Below are 19,880 nucleotides of genomic sequence, written 5' to 3'. Positions count from 1 at the left end.
CAATCCCACTACAATTGTAACAAAAATAACAAAATACTAAGGAAAAAAATTAACCAAAGAGGTGAAAGAATATGAAAACACTAATTCAAAGGGATACACGCATCCCTATGTTTATTGCAGCATTATTTCCAATCCCTAAATTATGGAAGCAACTCAAGTGCCCATTGATAGATGAATGGATAAAGAAGATGTGGTGTGTGTGTGTGTATGTATATGTGTGTGTGTGTGTGTGTGTGTGTGTATTAGAATATTATTCAGCCATAAAAAGAAGTGAAATCTTGCCATTTGCAACGATGTGGATGGGGCTAGAGAGCATAATGCTAAGTAAAATAAGTCAGAAAAAGATAAATACCATATGATTTCACTCATATGTGGAATTTAAGAAACAAAACAAATGAATAGAGGGGGAAAAAGAAGAGAGAGAGAAACAAACCAAGAAACAGACTCTTAACTATAGAGAACAAACTCATGGTTACCAGAGGGGAGGTTGTGAATGGGTGAAATAGGTGATGGGGATTAAGATGTGGGGCTCAAACTCACGAACTGTGAGATCATGACCTGAGCCAAAGCTGGATGCTTAAACGGCTGAGCCACCCAGGTGCCCCTAAAGCAACACTACTCCTGCTGCATCGGAGACATTTCTAACCTATTCTATTTTGTTTAAATTTTGGATGCTTCTCATTACGACTAAATTTATTTCATAACTCATTAATGGGGCTTGACCCCATTAAAAACCACTTCCTTGGAAGCCCCTCATGCTCATGCTGCTTCTATTTACAAGAAGCAGTTGTTTTGAGGTTCTTGTGTGCCTTTACAACTTCGTTGGATTTTTTTGCTGAGAACCAACCGTGTGCACATCACCTTGCAAGGCTTTGTGGGAAGTGCAAAGAGTTTGGCTTCCAACTACCTCAAGCCAGGAATTTTCTGAGTTGCTAGGAAACCAGGATGGACAAAAGGACCTACCATCTCTGCTCTCATAGAGTTTATAATCTAGTGGATGAAAGAAATTCAAACTACAGGAATTTTGGAAATTAAGCCATTCACTTGACTAGCTTTAAGTAAACAACTTTATTAACACTTTCTGGGTAGAAAGTATGTTTTTCTTGTCTAAGAGGATCAGTCTCATTTCAATAGCTGAGAAAATAGAATTCAGTCCCTCCCTACAAATGACATTGTTATTTTGTGTTTGAATTCAAGGTTATTTGCTTGATTCAAGGTTACATGCTGCCTCACATGATTGAATGGGTTGTACAGTAGAAATAAAGTGATTTGGGAGTTCAGGAGAAGGAATGATTAAGTCACATTCAAACATTTCAACCCTCAGAAAGCTTGGTAAGACCTTAAGAGTTCCCCTTACCCATATTTTTTTCCTTCAGGAGTAGCTAATGTAATTATTCTTGGAAAAACAGACAAAATAGTCTTTTTAAAGAGAAGAGTGGTAACTTCTAGAGTTTTGCAATCTTCTCTGAATAAACTCTTAAAATCCCTCATTTGGAATTTTACTCCTCTAAATCCTTATTTCAAAAACCATGAAACATAGTGGAACATTTCCTGAAGATCGACAGGTCAGGGAACCAAAGCTTGTCACTTTTCTGAGAGAACCTGTACTTTGCTGTTCTTATCACTGAGAATTTCATGAGCACTGACCAAGAGACCACCCTACATGTAAACAAACATCTGCTTCTGACTTCTAGAAGATCAAATGGCAACTTCAAAGCACCATTCAGTGAAACCCTGCACACATATTCTTGGGAATCTGTTAAGATATTTGTGCCTTGGGAATCGGCTCATTCTATAAACTCATAATAGTATCCTTCTTGGCAAAAAAGAAATCATTTAGGTAAGCAGAGTGATTGTTGTGAGAAAATAGGCAAAGGGATTTTTACAATGTGGATGCTGAGGAGACCCACCTTCATGAAGGACCAGATCTCTCCGTAATCGTCAGTGTTCAGCAGTGTTCCTCCTGACCTTACCCCCTATGTGAAATCCACTGTTACATGCTCTTAGAGCTCCACCACGCCTCTCCTTAACGTTCAGGGGGAGTTTTAATTGTCCATTAATTTATGACTATTTAGGCTAGGAGCATCTCTCTCTCTATGGAGTCCTTACTAGACTACAGGCTCCATAAAGGTAGAGATTCGATTTTTACTTTGCCATTACTATATCCCCCAGTACTAAGCACTGTGATTAATAAATAGTACTTGTTTAAGAAATATTTATTGAATGAATGGGCATTTTAAGATCATCTGGAATGCTGGTTGAAACAAGATACTTCAATTTCACCAAATCTTTATTATTTATTAGTGATCAAAAAGCAACTAACTAATAATCCCTCACATTGTTCTTCTTTTTGTTTTACAGTCAACTTTGACCACTTTGAAATTTTGCGAGCCATTGGGAAAGGCAGTTTTGGAAAGGTGAGAACCATAATGATTAACCACTGGCAGGGTTATGCCTCAGGGAACAGAGTCTGAGAATATTCAGATTATCCAGTGACAGGGACCCTGAGGAACAATAATTCAGAGAGGTTGTTATAAAATTGTCACTACAGTTTGAGGTGTGTGATATAATGAACACCAGTTGTTCTTAGAATTATTTCATCGTCATGCCCATTGACTCTCACTAGATTTTAAGACTTTCTTTCCACGATAAGGAGGACAGTAAACTTTTGGACTTAGTGACCAACTGTATCAGTATCTTCAGTAATAGTTATCTTCTCAATGTAAGAGTTAAATCTTATGTGGAAAAGAAGCTGTCCCGTTTCTGTTTTTTCCTCAGGTATCCAATGTTTTTATTCTCAAAAATATACCATGAAAGATAGATCTAGTCTAATTAAAAAAAATTTTTTTAATGTTTAATTTTTTTGAGAGAGAGACACAGGGTGTGAGCAGGGGAGGGACAGAGAGAGGGAGACACAGAATCTGAAGCAGGCTCAAGGCTCTAAGCTGTCCATCAGCACAGAGCCCGACACGGGGCTCAAACCCACACGCCATGAGATCATGACCTGAGCTGAAGTCAGATGCTTCTGTGACCCACCCAGGCGCTCCACCAAGCTAATTATTTTTGTAAGAACGTTCTAGATTCAAGTCCTGATCATTAGTTTCTTGGTGGAGACATACTTCGAGAATATTTCTTATTAATATTGAGCTTGCATTTTAAAATCATCTGCTGTCCACTTTACCAGACATATAGAACCTCTAAAAGAATTTTGAAAATATGGATATCATGTTCCCTATTTTCCAAGTGCTTTAAGTCCTTTTAGGTTATATCAAGTATGGTTAAAGAGAAATTCTTCACACAGTATCATTCAGCTTGGTAGTTTAGCCATGCCCATTAAAGTCACTCAAAGCAGAGTGCGGATGTCATTTGCTGTTGGCAGATTCCTGGCAAAGAAGCGGCCGTTTTCTCCAAATTGCTGTCTAAACAAAACCCCAAGAGCCAAAAACAGGCAGACTCCTTTGAGAAAACAGAGATTCAAGAACTGATCTGGCATAGGGGAAGAAAATGAATTTTTTTACTCCGAAATCAGAGCTCAGTGGCAACTTGAGTATCAGAGTATTTGCAAGTGATAAGGCCTCCAGGCCATGCCACCCAACAGGTCTTGTTCTGTCTCTTGCAGCCATGATCTGTCAACGCCCTAACCACCTTCTCACTCTGGTTTGCACCATTAGGTCTGCATTGTGCAGAAGAATGATACCAAGAAGATGTATGCAATGAAATACATGAACAAACAAAAGTGTGTGGAACGCAACGAAGTGAGAAATGTCTTCAAGGAGCTCCAGATCATGCAGGGTCTGGAGCATCCTTTCCTGGTTAATTTGTGGTAAGTGTTTGTAGGGGATCTTGCAATGGAGATACTCCCACCTTCACCCCAAACATTGTTCTGGAAACCCGTCCTGATTTCTAGGTGTGCATTTGCAAAATCTTTGGTAGGCTCTTCCTTGAGGACTTTGGTTCTCCTTGACTTATTTGACACTATAATGAAACAAATTGTTGTTTTACTGTCACCAATAAATACTGCTTGGTTTATTTGTCACAGTTCCCCTTGGCCTGGAGGATAGCATACTTTTCAAAACACTGTAGCTAAATAGGGGACAAAGAATGAGTTCAGATGTCTTGTCATTCAGTAGATACTCTTCCCTCATTAATTGTGGGGCAGTGACTATGGCTACTAACTGTCATCAATGGCTGGTGTGAGGTTGATCTTCAGAACTTGGACAAAAACCACTTTTTCTTTACAATGACTGGGAGTAGAAATGGTTTCCTTAGAGCATCCTTCCTGAGCAGAATCAGGACAGGCACTGCCATTCTTGCCAAATAGCTTTTAACAGAGATAGAGCTAACTTAGATCAGTGGCTAGACTGTGATCCTAAAGCCAGGATCATAATCCAAGGCTCAGAAAATGGCTAGAATCTGGCAGTGTCTCTTACTCCCTGCTCTTTTCTTATGCATGGAGGTCTATATGTGGCTCTCTTACTTTTCTCTACATTTTAATGCATCCATTATGTTAAGATACTGTTCTTAAAGCTAATTCAGTGTGGCAGTTATTTAAATATGCATACCAAGCAGTTTCTACTAGCAAAGGCAAAAAAAAAAAGTCTTTATTCAGAGAATACTAATGGGAGAATAATTGAAATGTCACTGTGTGTTTAAGGACATTTCTCTGGAGGAATAAAACCTGTCTCCCTCCATCTTTAATTGATACAATTCACTTGATATACAATTTGCTCAAAGACTCTACACCATAGTTGCAAAGAAGATGGTTTTGTGTGAATTGGAAATAGGTCCCTTGAGTTCATGCAGTACTCAGATGTGGTGGAGTCGAATTTTGACCCATGCTCAGTGGATTTAATCAGTAGCTTAGAGTGGCCTATTCACAACGCTGCCACGCAGAGGCACATGGACACAGCTCTTTCGTCCCCACCCTTAGCAATTAGCAGATTGCCTGTTTCTCCCCCTCTCTCTTCCCTGAGAATGATGAGGTGCTCTCAATTCACATCCTTGCTTTGTTCAAAGTCACATTTTCCTTCTTCCAAAGTCCAGCCAACTAACTTTCTCCTTTTAAGACCAGGAACTCTTCAGAAGGACATACTTAGCATTTCTCCCTTTCAGGCCCGTCTCTCCTCACTGAGTAGGCAAAATGGATTTCAGTTTATTCCCAATTTTTTTTATAAGGGGTGTTAGGAGACTTGAAGCTGGGCAAAGTTTACAGATTTTGCTGTTTATTAACATGGTGTCATTCCAGGAAACACTCTGATCTCCATACATGCTGGCTTGGGGATAACATGGGGTATAGCCTTGTCTTCCCTTTTTCCCACACTGAATCTCTGCAGAACATCAGGTACCATTAATAGTGATAGAGGAGAGGGATGCCTGGGTGGCTCAGTCGGTTGAATGTTCAACTCTTCAGCTCAGGTCATGATTTCATGGTTCGTGGGATCAAGCCTCACTTTGGTCTCTGGGCTCACAACACAGAGCCTGCTGGGGATTCTCTCTCATTCTCTCTCTCTCTCTGCCCCCTCCCCAGCTCACACGCATGCACGCTCTCTCAAAATAAATAAATAAACTCAAAAAAATAGAGATAGGGGAGAGAAGAAATCCCTCCCCACCTTAATTCCACCACTTTCAGAACTGGAAACCTAGAGGGGGCTAGAAATGCGGAAGAAAATGCGGAAAGAAAAAGTTTTAATCTTTCAAATCCTGAGATGAAAATATTCAGAAAGAATATTTATTTCTTCTAATAAAGGCTTTCTGCCTTGGTAAGTACAGCATAGCCAACGTAAGTGACTTTCTCCAACTATTAAATACCTTGCAATGCTTCTGGAGGTGTGACCTGGGAGTAATCTTTATCATTTTTAAGTCAATTATGAGACAGGGTTAATGTGTGTAACTGGGGTTGTTTTTATGGACAAAAGGAGACAAAGGGCTATTCCCAGCACAGAGTAGGCCCATCACAAATGGGAGTCCCCCCACCCCATCCTTGCTCCCTTAAGGTGTAGTACTCGTGACGTGCCCACCACCGCCAGGCCACTGTGGTCATCCAACATGCAAATTTCAAAGGTGCCCAGCCTCAAAACATCACAGGAAGCTGTATGTGGTCAGGGAGGGACAAGTCTCATTCTCTGTAAGAGCTTATGTTTGTTTCGTTTTCCACCTTTCTGCTGCAAATCAAAGGGGAAAAAAATATCCAAAGATTCCCCATTATGTGCAATTTAATCAAGAGTTTGTGTCCTAGGTTTAACTAGACTTATCTTTACATCCCCAAAGCTTCAGGAGCAAATTGGCTAAAGCACAGTATGATTAATAATGTAACAGCAATACTTTTTCATTCCTACGTACCCCTCGTGTACTCGATCTTACTGATAAGCTATGTAGGCCTCTCAATATTGCTTTCAGTAATCTGCTCGTAGATACTCAAAGTGCCTGTAACCTCTGGGATGTGTTCAGAAGATTCTGGTTTTCAGGCTGAGGAAAAATACAAGCTGTTTCTTTTAAGCAGGCTTTACACTAATGTTAAGAAGTTGGCTATATGTGTGTGCGTGCGTGCGTGCATGTGTGTGTGTGTGTGTGTGTGTGTGTGTGTGTGTGTGTATGTAGAGGTATAAATACATACATATGTGATAGGTGAAAACTTTGCACATTGTAGTCAACTAGAAGAAAGCAAAATCACATAGAAAAATGAAAATTCTCCAGTAGTGCTATCACCTTGAAACAACCACGTCTAACATGTTCTTGCCAATAAAATGTCTATATTTGTTTTTTTGCTTTTGATCTTGCATTAGCCCCGTTCATTCCCTCATTCATGGGTGTATTTATCAAGCAGCACAAACAAGTTATAATTAGAGTTTGCCAGATGAAATACAGGATGCACACTTAGATTTGAAGTTCAGATAAATAACCAGTCATCTTTAGTCTATGTCCCAAATATTGCACGGTGCCTGTTTTATCTGAAAATTACTCATGTTCTGAATTTCTACTTTAAATGGGCATCTTGAATTTTTATTCACCAAATTCAGCAACCCTAATGGTAACACAGATCCATAGTGTGAGGGTGCAGTGGTGAGTACTCATGGACAGAGCCCCTGATCAACCCCACATTCCCAGTAACTGTGAAAGGCTGATATCAATCACATGGCACATAAATATGTCAATGTGAGAAGTGCATGAAGGACTAAGTAGAAGAGGGATGTGTGTGTGTGTGTGTGTGTGTGTGTGTGTGTGTGTGTGTGTGTGTATCCTGGGCTGGGGCAGCAGAGTTAAGGGTGAAAACACATTTTGAACTAAAATTCAACCTTCCCAGCCCCACGGACCTGACCCCGCTCAGGAACACAATCGTCAGATGTAGGCCATGTTATACAGGAAAAGGCAGCCTGGAGGGGCTGGCATCCAGGAAAAGCAAAGAAAATCTTCCTGCGAGTCCCTCCCTGAGGGCCGCTAACAAAGCCGGGCAACCCACAGCCTGCGAACAAATGGGCCCCAGTGCTGCCCGACAGAGCCCTGTCCCCCAGGTGGCTTTTGTTAATTGAGATTAAGCCTGCAGCTGCACACAGTCCCTCGGGGCTCCAATCTCCCCTCAGCCTTGTCTTTTGTTCTTTGGGAACAGAAGGGACCCACGTGTGGGTTCAGGAAATTAGAAGACAAGATAGTCTGTTTTGAGCAGAAAGGACCACCTGTATCGGGAGTGTGAAAAGGGTCCTGTCAGTAGCTGGACACAGCCAGATGAACAGACACCCTGGAACCAACCTCCATTATTTATGACTGTGCACCAGTGTTTCTTCACAGAATCGTAAACTAGGAGAATTCAGGGTAGCCTACAGAGCCACAGAACCAAGAGGAGCTTCCGGGTCAATGGCATTCTCCTACTCAGAGTTTTACCTATATTGTCTCATTTATTCATCCTAACAAGTTAGGCTCATAGCAATTATTAGTCCCATCTTACACCAGAGAAACTGAGGCTCAGAGAGGGTGAGTCATTTTCCCAGAGTCACACAGCCAGAAACTAGCAGAGCCAGGACTCAAACCCAAGAATTCGGCTTCGAAAACCCAGCCTTTTCTGCTACGCTATACCATGACCTGTGGCCATCTTGTAGGACTCTCTTACAAAATATGAAGGAAATGGAATTTATTTTGTTGAGTGTCTTTCATATCCCACAAGAATACAAACTCCATGAGGCAGGTAGGTTTGTGTATTTCTGCTCACTGCTTCATTCCCCATCCCCTATGATAATGCCTCACACAGAGTAAGTGTTCCACAATATCTGTGGAATGAATAAATGAGTGAATGAATGAATGAATGAATGAAGTTTAGTGGTGGAATCAGGCTTCTGATTCTTGCTCCTGTCCCATGATGCCACTGCCAGTTCCTGCACACTTACAAAAATGTAATCAGGGCCATCTCAGGTTCTGCACAGGTCCTGAAGTCAGAGGGACTTGGGTTTGAATCCTCACTTTGCCACTTGGTAACTCTGTGAACTGACCCATTTAGAGTATGTATTTTGCTCGGTTCCTCACTCATAATTGGGAACAACAGCAATTGCCATGGCAGAAGGTACTGCTATGAAGATGTCTATAAAACACTTCACACATAATGGGTGCTTCATAAATGTGGACTCAGGGGCTCCTGGGTGGCTCATTTGGTTATGTGTCCTACTCTTGATTTGGGCTCAGGTCCTGATCTCACAGTTTAAGCCCCACTTTAAGGGGCTCACATGATCTCACACTTCAAGCCCCAGCTACACTGACAGGGCAGAGCCTGCTTGGGATTCTCTCTCTCCCTCTCTTCCTCTCTCTTCCCCTCCCCTGCTCATACTTGGGTGTGCATGCTCTATCTCAAAAATAAATAAACAACCTTAAAAAAAAATGAGGACTTCAATCAAAAACTCTGTGAGGTCCCACCCCAAATGCAATGTTCCCTCAAGCCCTATAGCCAGAGAAGATTCTGTTTTTGTTTGTTTGTTTGTTTGTTTGTTTTTGAGAGAGAGTGCAAGCTGGGAGGGGCAGAGAGAGAGAGAGAGAGAGAGAGAGAGAGAGAGAATCCCACGCAGGCTCCACACTATCAGCACGGGGCCCAATGTGGGGCCCAAACTCACGAACTGTGAGATCATGACCTGAAGTGAGATCAACAGTCAGATCAGACAGACGCTCAACCGACTGAGCCACCCAGGTGCCCCAGAGAAGATATTTAAGTAGACATGTGTACCTGAGTGTGAGCTAGCCTGGGCATTAGAAAGTCTTTGGATTTGTTCTAAAGTTTTAAAAATTTAAGTAATTTTAAAAAATATAAAATACAGGGTGCCTGGGTGGCTCAGTTGCTTGAGCATCGACTTCGGCTCAGGTCATTATCTTGTGGTTCGAGAATTCAAGCCCCATGTTGGGCTCTGCACTGACAGCTCACAACCTGGAACCTGCTTTGGATTCTGCCTCCCTCTCTGCCCCGTCCCCTGCTCACGTGGTTTCTCTCTCAAGAATAAATAAACATAGGGGCGCCTGGGTGGCTCAGTCGGTTAAGCGTCCAACTTCAGCTCAGGTCACGATCTTGCAGTCCGCGAGTTCGAGCCCCGCGTCGGGCTCTGGGCTGATGGCTCAGAGCCTGGAGCCTGCTTCCGATTCTGTGTTTCCCTCTCTCTCTGCCCCTCCCCCGTTCACGCTGTGTCTCTCTCTCTGTCTCAAAAATAAATAAAAACGTTAAATTTTTTTAAAAAGAACAAATAAACATTAAAAAATTTTTAATTAAAAATATATATAATACATATTTTATATAAAATATGGGAACACAGACATTCTAAATAAAATAATAAATACCCATATTTCATTATGCAGAAATAACTGCTGTATTAGGTTCCTAATGCTGCTGGAGCAAATTACCATAAACTTAGTGACTAAAACAACATGAATTGGAGTAAATGGACTTAAAGCTATTTTCACAATATAATTAAGACATTATTTTCTTTTGCCCTGCATTGCTTGCACTGAAAGCTCACAAACAACAAAACTAATCAGAACAATGATTACCTATGGGTTGCAGAGATTAACAAGAAGGTCACATGTGGGAAACTTGGGGAGTGGTTAAAATATTCTGTTCTCGTTATTGTGGTGCTGCTTAGATCAGGGTGTAGATTTGTAAATATTCATTAAATTCTATACTTAATATCTGTGCATTTCACTGTAAATGAATTTTAGCTATTTCAGAAGAAAATGAAAAAGCTTAAAAACCACAAACTCAGTATCTTACAATTCGAGAGGAGGTCAGAAATGCAAAATCAGTCTCATTAGGCTAGCATGAAGCTGTCTGCAGAACTATATTCCTCCTGGAGGTCTAGAAAAGAGTGTTTTCTTCCCTTTTCCTGCTTTTTGAGGCTGCCTGAATTCATTGGTTCCAGGCACCTTCCTCCACCTTCAAAGCCAGCCATGTAGCATCTTCCGCACTCTCTCTGACGGCGACTCTCTGCCTGTCAGGTCCATCTTGAAAGGACTCCTCTGATCACATTGGGTCTACCTGGTGACAATAGTTCCCTCTTGACCAAATTCTAGCCAGGCTCTTCTGCACCATCTTCTTCACTAGGCCTCGACCTTGGTCTATAAAGACGTGAACAAAACACTTAACACCATTTCTAACAGCTCAGGACTGTATCCCTAGGATGGCATTAGCTCCCCTTAAAGTGTCTGCCTGAGAAAATGCAAAGCTGCCACAAGAATTTAGTTTGCTCCATCCAGCACCAGAAGATGGCTCCCCTGTCTCCCAGCTTCCGTGGGAGGGGAGGAGCCTAACTTTGATAAGTGCAGGTTAACAAACCCAGATGGGTTTCACATGGACCAACCCTGTTCCTGGCTCTTCGTAACTGTTACTCCACTGACTACCAGGTCCTGGCTTACCCCTTATCCATGCCCTCATCCTCCCTTCCAAACACAGTCACTTCTGTGCACATCAGAGTTGAGTTTAGTCCACACTATTGGATTCCAATTGCAATAGTCTATCATTGGCTAAAATCAACTCTTCTTACCTTAGTGTCCAGCTTTGTTATCTTAGGAAGGGATGTGATTAAGGATCTTGAGAAAGGAGAGGTTACCCTATATTATCCAGTGCTATCACAGGACAAAGGTGTCCTTGGGTATGGCCCGGACAAGTGTGGCTAATTGGAGAACAAGGGACAGCAGTCCCTGAAGAGGAACTTAGCAGAGAACAGTGTTAATTGTGTGGCCTGTACACAGTAATGGTTGCAGACATGGTCGTTGAATGACTGAGTGGTGGACCAAAAGGCAGGAAACTGAGTCTTTATAATGCAGACATTCACTTACTCATTTACTCATCAATATTGCAGAGGATTCGTTTATTGCAGACAACACGAGAAGCTATTAGAAAATTTCAAGTAAAAAGAAATTTTACTTGAGGGAGGACATGGAGTAGTCTACAGCCTCAGACATAAAGCTGAAGAAGCAGACGTCTCCAGAAAATGAGGGACAAAGGCAGTTCTGGGAATCTAGGCAGCAGGAACCAACAGACAGGCTCTCAAGGCTGTCTCAGCTGAGATGAATCAGCTCCAACCAATTTTCTAACCTTGTGTCCCCCACTCAAGGTTCAAAGCCCTGGGAGAGAGTCCAACTGGCCCTGCTCAGAAAACATGCCTGATCCTTGGCTAAAAGAAAGAGTAAAATAAATAATGACTCCTACATTGTTGGCCTGAGCCACTGGATGAATGATTGTGTCATCCACTAAGATGGGGAGATCTGAGGAGAATCAGATTCATTGTGAAAATCAAGAAACCTCTTTTGGCTGTGTTAATTTTGAGTTGCCTCTTAGTCATCCAAGTAGAGCTGCGGAACAGGCAGCAAGTCCAAAGCTCAGAAGAGACATCCAGAGTCCAAGGAAAAGTCCAACAAAACACAAATATGGGGAAAATCGGCTTATAGATGCTAGTTAAGCCACGACTTGAAGGGAGCATATGTGGAGAGAAATTAAATAGCTAAAAGAAAAGGGCCAAGGAGTAAAGACCCAGAGCATCCTTATAGTTCTGATGGAGAAAGAAGACTCAGGCAACCAGACAGAGAAGGAACAGCCTGGAAGCTAGGGCGAGTACGGCATCCTAGAATCTAGAGACTGTTTCACAAAGGAAGGAGTGCACACTATTTCAAGTGCCGTGGAGAGGTCAGAAATAAGGAGACAAAGACCTTGGGAAGGAAGGAGACTGCAAACTTGGGAAGATACAGATATTGTGACTTTGATAACCGCCAAGTCCAAATGATTGGACAAAGGATCAGAGGGAGTGGCTTGGTGAGAACACAGGAAGTGAGTGATGTTATTTGGGGAGGGTGGGATGTAAAGTGGTTGTGTTGTGTTTTGAGATTCATCCACATCGTCATGGGTAGCAATAATGTATTGTGATTTCTCTATCATACTCCATTGTATGAATATCCCATAATTTACTTATCCATCTCACTACTGATGGATATTTGAGTGGTTTCCAGTTTGAGACTTTTACAAATAGTCCTGCTATTAACATTCTTGTTTGTATTTTTTGGTAAGCAAAAGTACATATATTTGGGGATGTAAACCTAAGAATTAAATCATTGGATCCTAGGATTCATGGGGGTTCTGCTGGCAAATGGTTTTCAAAAGAAGTTCCAATTTACACACACATCAGCAATATATGGTAATTCAGGTTGCTATAAAACCCTACCAATATTTGGTATTGTCAGTTGCTCTACAGTGTTCTAGTAAATGTGTACTGTCATCTGGTTGCGGTTTAGTTTGAACTTCCCTGGTGACTTGGGACTTTGGGCACATTTTTATATGATTGTTGGCCATTTGGAAGCCGCTTTTATAAAGTGCTTGAGTCTTGTACATCTCTTGGTTGCCTTTTCTTCTCAATGGCCCAGTTTTGAATATAATTTATTTGTCCAATCTATGACTTACCTTTCACTCTGTAAGGATATTATTTTTTTTAATTTTAATGTTTATTTATTTTTGAGACAGAGAGAGAGACAGAGCACGAGCAGGGCAGGAGCAGAGAGCAGGAGACACAGAATCCAAAGCAGACTCCAGGCTCTGATCTGTCAGCACAGAGCCTGACGCGGGGCTCTAAGTCACAGACCGCGAGATCATGACCTGAGCTGAAGTCGGACGCTCAACCAACTGAGCCACCCAGGCGCCCCAGGATATTATTTTTTTAACAGTCAAAAAGCTTGGATTTAAATGTGGTATACATAGTTTATCCATCTTTTCCTCATCAGTTGTGCCTTCTGTGTCCTGTTTAGGAAATCTTTGCCTATACCAAGGTGACAATATTCTACCCTGTTTCGTAGTCACATTGCTGTTTTAACGTTTACATGTAGATCTGTCATCGAGGGTCAAGATTCACTTTTTCCCCATAAGGAAATCTAATTAACCCAACACCATTCACTGAAAAGTTTCTCCTTTTCTTATTGCACCAGAGTAACACATTTGTTGCTAGTCAAGCCACCAAATATGTACGGATTTCTAGACTTTGTTCTATTGATCTACTGATCAATACACTACACTAATCACTACAATACACTACACTACTACTAATCAATACACTAAGTGTGTACACTTACACATTTATCACACTACCTTAATTACTGTAGCTTTCTACAAGGAGCAGAATTCATTAACATAATTCTTCTGGACTATCTTGACTGGAGTTGGCCCTTTGTAATTCAATGTAAATTTCATAATCAGCTTGTGACCTTGCATTTTATTTTATTTTTTTAATGTTTATTTTTGACAAAAAGAGAGAGAGAGAGAGAGAGCATAAGTGGGGGAGGGGCAGAGAGAGAGGGAGACACAGAATCCAAAGCAGGCTTCAGGCTCTGAGCTCTCACCACAGAGCCCGACACAGGGCTGGAACTCACAGACCGTGAGATCATGACCTGAGCCGAAGTCTGATACTCAACCGACTGAGCCACCCAGGCGCCCTTGTCAACTTGCATTTTAAAAGTACTGGTATTTGTAGCAGGTTACATTGAATCTAATTCAGAGAGAATTAAGGTCTTTTTAAAATATTAAACGCGCCTGGGTGGCTCAGTTGGCTAAGCAACTGACTTCAGCTCAGGTCACAATCTCACGGTTCATGGGTTCCAGCCCCGCGTCAGTCTCTGTGTTGACAGCTCAGAGCCTAGAGCCTGCTTTGGATTCTTTGTCTCCCTCTCTCTCTGCCCCTTCTCTACTCACTCTCTGTCTCTCTCTAAATACACAAATAATTAAAATTAAAATATTTAGAGTACTCTAAATAAACATTGAAAAAAATTTAAAAAAAAATTAAACCTTCCTTCATAAATTTTATATATATCTATGTATCTTCCTGTATATTTAGGTATCCCTTGATTTTTCTCCTGGGTTTCACTTTTTATTGTAGAGAGCTAACGTATCTGTCTTTAGATTTATGCCTATGCATATTTCTGATATGATTACAAATGGTAATTACTTATCAAAATTTTATTTTCTAGTAATTTGTTGCTTGTTTAGCAATATACAGTTGATTTTTTTCTTTTAACTTTATTTTTTATTTTTTAAAATTTACATCCAAATTGGCATATAGTGAAGCAATGATTTCAGGAGTAGATTCCTTAATGCCCCTTACTCACTTAGCCCATCCCCCCCTCCCACAACCCCTCCAGCAACCCTCAGTTTGTTCTCCATATTTATGAGTCTCTTCTATTTTGTCCCCCTCCCTGTTTTTATATTAATTTTGTTTCCCTTCCCTTATGTTCATCTGTTTTGTCTCTTAAAGTCCTCATATGAGTGAAATCATATGTTTTTTGTCTTTCTCTGACAGACTAATTTCACTTAGCATAATACCCTCCAGTTCCATCCACATAGTTGCAAATGGCAAGATTTCCTTCTTTTTGATTGCCGAGTAATACTCCATCGTATATATGTACCAAATCTTCTTTATCCATTCATCCATCAATGGACATTTGGGCTCTTTCCATACTTTGGCTATTGTTATTGTTGATAGTGCTGCTATAAACATGGGGGTGCATGTGTCCCTTCAAAACAGCACCCCTGTATCCCTTGGATAAATGCCTAGTAGTGCAATGGCTGCGTCATAGGGTAGTTCTATTTTTAGCTTTTTGAGGAACCTCCATACTGTATCCAGAATGGCTGCACCAGCTTGCATTCCCACCAACAATGCAAAAGACTCCGCATCCTTGCCAACATCTGTTGTTGCCTGAGTTGTTCATGTTAGCCATTCTGACAGGTGTAAGGTGGTATCTCATTGTGGTTTTGATTTGTATTTCCCTGATGATGAGTGATGTGGAGCGTTTTTTCATGTGTCAGTTGGCCATCTGGATGTCTTCTTTAGAGAAGTGTCTATTCATGTTTCTGCCCATTTCTTCATTGGATTATTTGTTTTTTGGGTGTTGAGTTTGATAAATTCTTTATAGATTTTGGATACTAACCCTTTATCTGATATGTCATTTGCAAATATCTTCTCCCATTCTGTCGGTTGCCTTTCAGTTTTGCTGATTGTTTCCTTCACTGTGCAGAAGCTTTTTATTTTGATGAGGTCCCAGTAGTTCCTTTTTGCTTTTGTTTCCCTTGCCTCCAGAGACATGTTGAATAAGAAGTTGCTGCGGCCAAGATCAAAGAATTTTTTGCCTGCTTTCTCCTCGAGTTTTTTGATGGCTTCCTGTCATACATTGAGGTCTTTCATCCATTTTGAGTTTCTTTTTGTGTATGGTATAAGAAAGTGGTCCAGGTTCATTTTTCTGCATGTCGCTGTCGTTTTCCCAGCACCACTTGCTGAAGAGACTGTCTTTATTCCACTGGATATTCTTTCCTGCTTTGTCAAAGATTAGTTGGCCATACGTTTGTGGGTCCATTTCTGGGATCTCTATTCTATTACATTGATCTGAGTGTCTGTTCTTGTGCCACTACCATACTGTCCTGATGATTACAGCTTTGTAGTATAGCTTGAAGTCTGGGGTTGTGATGCCTCCTGCTTTGGTTTTCTTTTTCAAGATTGCTTTGGCTATTCGGGGTCTTTCTTGGTTCCATACAAATTTTAGGATTATTTGTTCTAGCTCTGTGAAGAATGCTGGTGTTATAGGGATTGCATTGAATATGTAGGTTGCTTTGGGTATTATCGACATTTTAACAATATTTGTTCTTCCTATCCAGGAGCATGGAATCTTTTTCCATTTCTTTGTGTCTTCTTCAATTTCTTTCATATGCTTTCTACAGTTTTGAGTGTATAGATTTTTCACCTCTTTGGTTAGATTTATTCCTAGGTATTTTATGGTTTTTTGTGAAACTATAAATGGGATCGATTCCTTGACTTCTCTTTCTGTCACTTCATTGTTGGTGTATAGGAATGCAACTGATTTCTGTGCATTGATTTTATATCCTGCAACTTTGCTGAATTCATGAATCAGTTCTAACAGTTTTTTGGTGGAATCTTTAGGGTTTTCCATGTAGAGTATCATGTCATCTGTGAAGAGTGAAAGTTTGACCTCCTCCTGGCTGATTTGGATGCCTTTTATTTCTTTGTGTTGTCTGATTGCAGAGGCTAAGACTTCCAATAGTATGTTGATTAACAGTGGTGAGAGTGGACATCCCTGTCTTGTTCCTGACCTTAGGGGGAAAGCTCTCAGTTTTTCCCCATTGAGGATGATATTAGCATTGGGTCGTTCATAATATGGCTTTTATGATCTCGAGGTATGATCCTTCTATATCTACTTTCTTGAGGGTTTTTATCAAGAAGGCGTGCTGTATTTTGTCAAACACTTTCTCTGCATCTATCGAGAGGATCATATGGTTCTTGTCCTTTCTTGTATTGATGTGATGAATCACGTGAATTGTTTTGCAGATAATGAACCAGCCCTGTATCCCAGGTATAAATCCTGCTTGGTCGTGGTGAATAGTTTTTTTAATGTATTGTTGGATCCGGTTGGCTAATATCTTGTTGAGAATTTTTGCATCCATGTTCATCAGGGAAATTGGTCTATAGTTCTCCTTTTTAGTGGGGTCTCTGGTTTTGGAATCAAGGTAATGCTGGCTTCATAGAAAGAGTTTGGAAGTTTTCCTTCCATTTCTATTTTTTGGAACAGTTTCAAGAGAATAGGCATTAACTCTTCTTTAAATGTTTGGTAGAATTCCCCTGGAAAGCCATCTGGTCCTGGACTCTTGTTTTTTTGGCAGATTTTTGATTATAATTCGATTTCCTTACTGGTTTTGGTTCTGTTCAAATTTTCTATTTCTTCCTGTTTCAGTTTTGGTAGTGTATATGTTTCTAGCAATTTGTCCATTTCTTCTAGATTGCCCGTTTTATTGGCATATAATTGCTCATGATATTCTCTTATTATTGTTTTTATTTCTGTTGTGTTGGTTGTGATCTCTCCTCTTTCATTCTTGATTTTACTTATTTGGGTCCTTTCCTTTTTCTTCTTGATCAAACTGGCTAGTGGTTTATCAGTTTTGTTAATTCTTTCAAAGAACCAGCTTCTGGTTTCATTGATCTGTTCTACTGTTTTTTTTTTTTTTTTTTTTTGGTTTCAATACCATTAATTTCTGCTCTAATATTTATTATTTCCTGTCTTGTGCTGGTTTTGGGTTTTATTTTCTGTTCTTTTTCCAGCTCCTTAAGGCGTAAGTTTAGGTTGTGTATCTGAGATCTTCCTTCCTTCTTTAGGAAGGCCTGGATTGCTATATACTTTTCTCTTATGACCGCCTTTGCTGTGTCCCAGAGGTTTTGGGTTGTGGTTGCTATCATTTTCATTGACTTCCATATACTTTTTAATTTCCTCTTTAACTGCTTGGTTAGCCCATTCATTCTTTGGTAGGATGTTCTTCAGTATCCAAGTATTTGTTACCTTTCCAAATTTTTTCTTGTGGTTGATTTCAAGTTTCATAGCATTGTGGTCTGAAAATATGCACGGCATGATCTCAATATTTTTGTGCTTACTTAGGGTTGATTTGTGTCCCAGTATATGATCTATTCTGGAGAACGTTCCATGTGCACTGGAGAAGAATGTATATTCTGTTGCTTTAGGATGAAATGTTCTGAATATATCTGCTAAGTCCATCTGGTCCAATGTGTCATTCAAAGCCATTGTTTCCTTGTTGATTTTTTGCTTACATGATCTGTCCATTGCTTTGAGTGGGGTGTTGAAGTCTACTATTATGGTATTACTATCGATGAATTTCTTTATGTTTGTGATTGATTTATATATTTGGGTGCTTCTACTTTTGGCACATAAATGTTTACAATTGTTAGGTCTTCTTGGTCTATAGACTCCTTGATTGTGATATAATGCCCTTCTGCATCTCTTGATACAGTCTTTGTTTTAAAGTCTAGATTGTCGGGGCGCCTGGGTGGCTCAGTCAGTTGAGCGTCTGACTCTTGATTTCGGCTCGGGTCATGATCTCGCGGTTTGTGGGTTCGAGCCCCATGTCGGGCTCTGTGCTGACAGCACGGGTCCTGCTTGGGATTCTCTCCCTCCATCTCTCTCTCTCTCTCTGTTCCTCGGCTTGCTTTCTCTCTCTCTTCCAATCTCAAAATAAATAAACATTTAAAAAAAAAAAAGTCTAGATTGTCTGATACAAGTATGGCTACTCCGGCTTTCTTTTGTTGACCATTAGCATGATAGATGGTTCTCCATGCCCTTATTTTCAATCTGTAGGTGTCTTTAGGTCTAAAGTGGGTCTCTTGTAAACAGCACATAGATGGATCTTGTTTTCTTATCCATTCTGTTACCCTATGTCTTTTGATTGGAGCATTGAGTCCATTGATGTTTAGAGTGAGTACTGAAAGATATGAATTTATTGCCATTATGATGCTTGTAGAGTTGGAGTTTGTGGTGGTGTTCTCTGGTCCTTTCTAATCTTTTGTTGCTTTTGGTGTCTATTTATTTATATATATATTTTTTCATCTTTTCTCCCCTCAGAGAGTCCCCCTTAAAATTTCTTGCAGGGCTGGTTTAGTGGTCACAAACTCCTTTAATTTTTGTTTGTCTTGGAAACTCTTTATCTCTCCTTCTATTTTGAATGACAGCCTTGCTGGTTAAAGAATTCTTGGCTGCATATTTTTCTGATTCAGCACACTGAATGTATCCTGCCACTCCTTTCTGGCCTGCCAAGTTTCTGTAGATAGGTCTGCTGCAAACCTGATCTGTCTTCCCTCGTAGGTTAGGGACTTTTTTCCCCTTGCTGCTTTCATGATTCTCTCCTTGCCTGAGTATTTTGTGAATTTGACTATGATATGCCTTGTTGATGGTCGGGTTTTGTTGAATCTAATGGGAGTCCTCTGTGCTTCCTGGATTTTGAGGTCTGTGTCTTTCCCCAGGTTAGGAAAGTTTTCTGCTATGATTTGCTCACATAACCCTTCTACCCCTGTTTTTTTCTCTTCCTCCTCTGGGATCCTTATGATTCTAATGTTGTTCCTTTTTAATGAGTCACTGATTTCTCTAATTCCAAAATCATGCTCTTTTGCCTTAATCTCCCTCTTTTTTTCTGCTTCCTTATTCTCTACAAGTTTGTCCTCTATATCGCTGATTCTCTGTTCTGCCTCCTCCATCCTTGGCACCGCTGCATCCATCCGTGATTGCAGCTCAGTTATAGCATTTTTAATTTCATTCTGGCTATTTTTTACTTCTTTTATCTCTGCAGAAAGGGATTCTAATCTATTTTTGACTTCAGCTACTATTCTTATTATCGTGATTCTAAATTCTGGTTCAGACATCTTGCTTGCATTTGTGTTGGTTAAATCCCTGGCTGTCGTTTCTTTGTGCTCTTTCTTTTGGGGTGAATTCCATCATTTTGTCATTTTGACAAATGGCAGAAAAGGAATTAATGAGGTAGAAAAATTGAAATAAAAAAATTAAAATTAAAAATATTAAAATTAAAAATTAAAACACACACA

The 19,880-nt window shown here is 40.4% G+C and overlaps 1 protein-coding gene across 3 annotated transcripts in view; it reads left to right on the top strand.

Annotated features, from left to right (window-relative positions):
• Nucleotides 1–19,880, top strand: part of STK32A (serine/threonine kinase 32A) — a 125,742-nt gene that overhangs the window by 30,279 nt on the left and 75,583 nt on the right. For all 3 annotated transcript variants that reach the window (XM_078449861.2, XM_078449871.2, XM_078449858.2), the window contains exons 3-4: nucleotides 2,362–2,417; nucleotides 3,672–3,823. In XM_078449861.2, the coding sequence (XP_078305987.2) occupies nucleotides 2,362–2,417; nucleotides 3,672–3,823 (208 nt within the window). The remainder of the gene's footprint in view (nucleotides 1–2,361; nucleotides 2,418–3,671; nucleotides 3,824–19,880) is intronic.

Source organism: Panthera onca, chromosome A1 (assembly GCF_046562875.1).
Source record: "Panthera onca isolate mPanOnc1 chromosome A1, mPanOnc1 haplotype 2, whole genome shotgun sequence".
NCBI lineage: Eukaryota > Metazoa > Chordata > Mammalia > Carnivora > Felidae > Panthera > Panthera onca.
The sequence above is the reverse complement of the archived record's forward strand: the minus strand, read 5'-3'. Positions and strand labels throughout refer to the sequence as shown.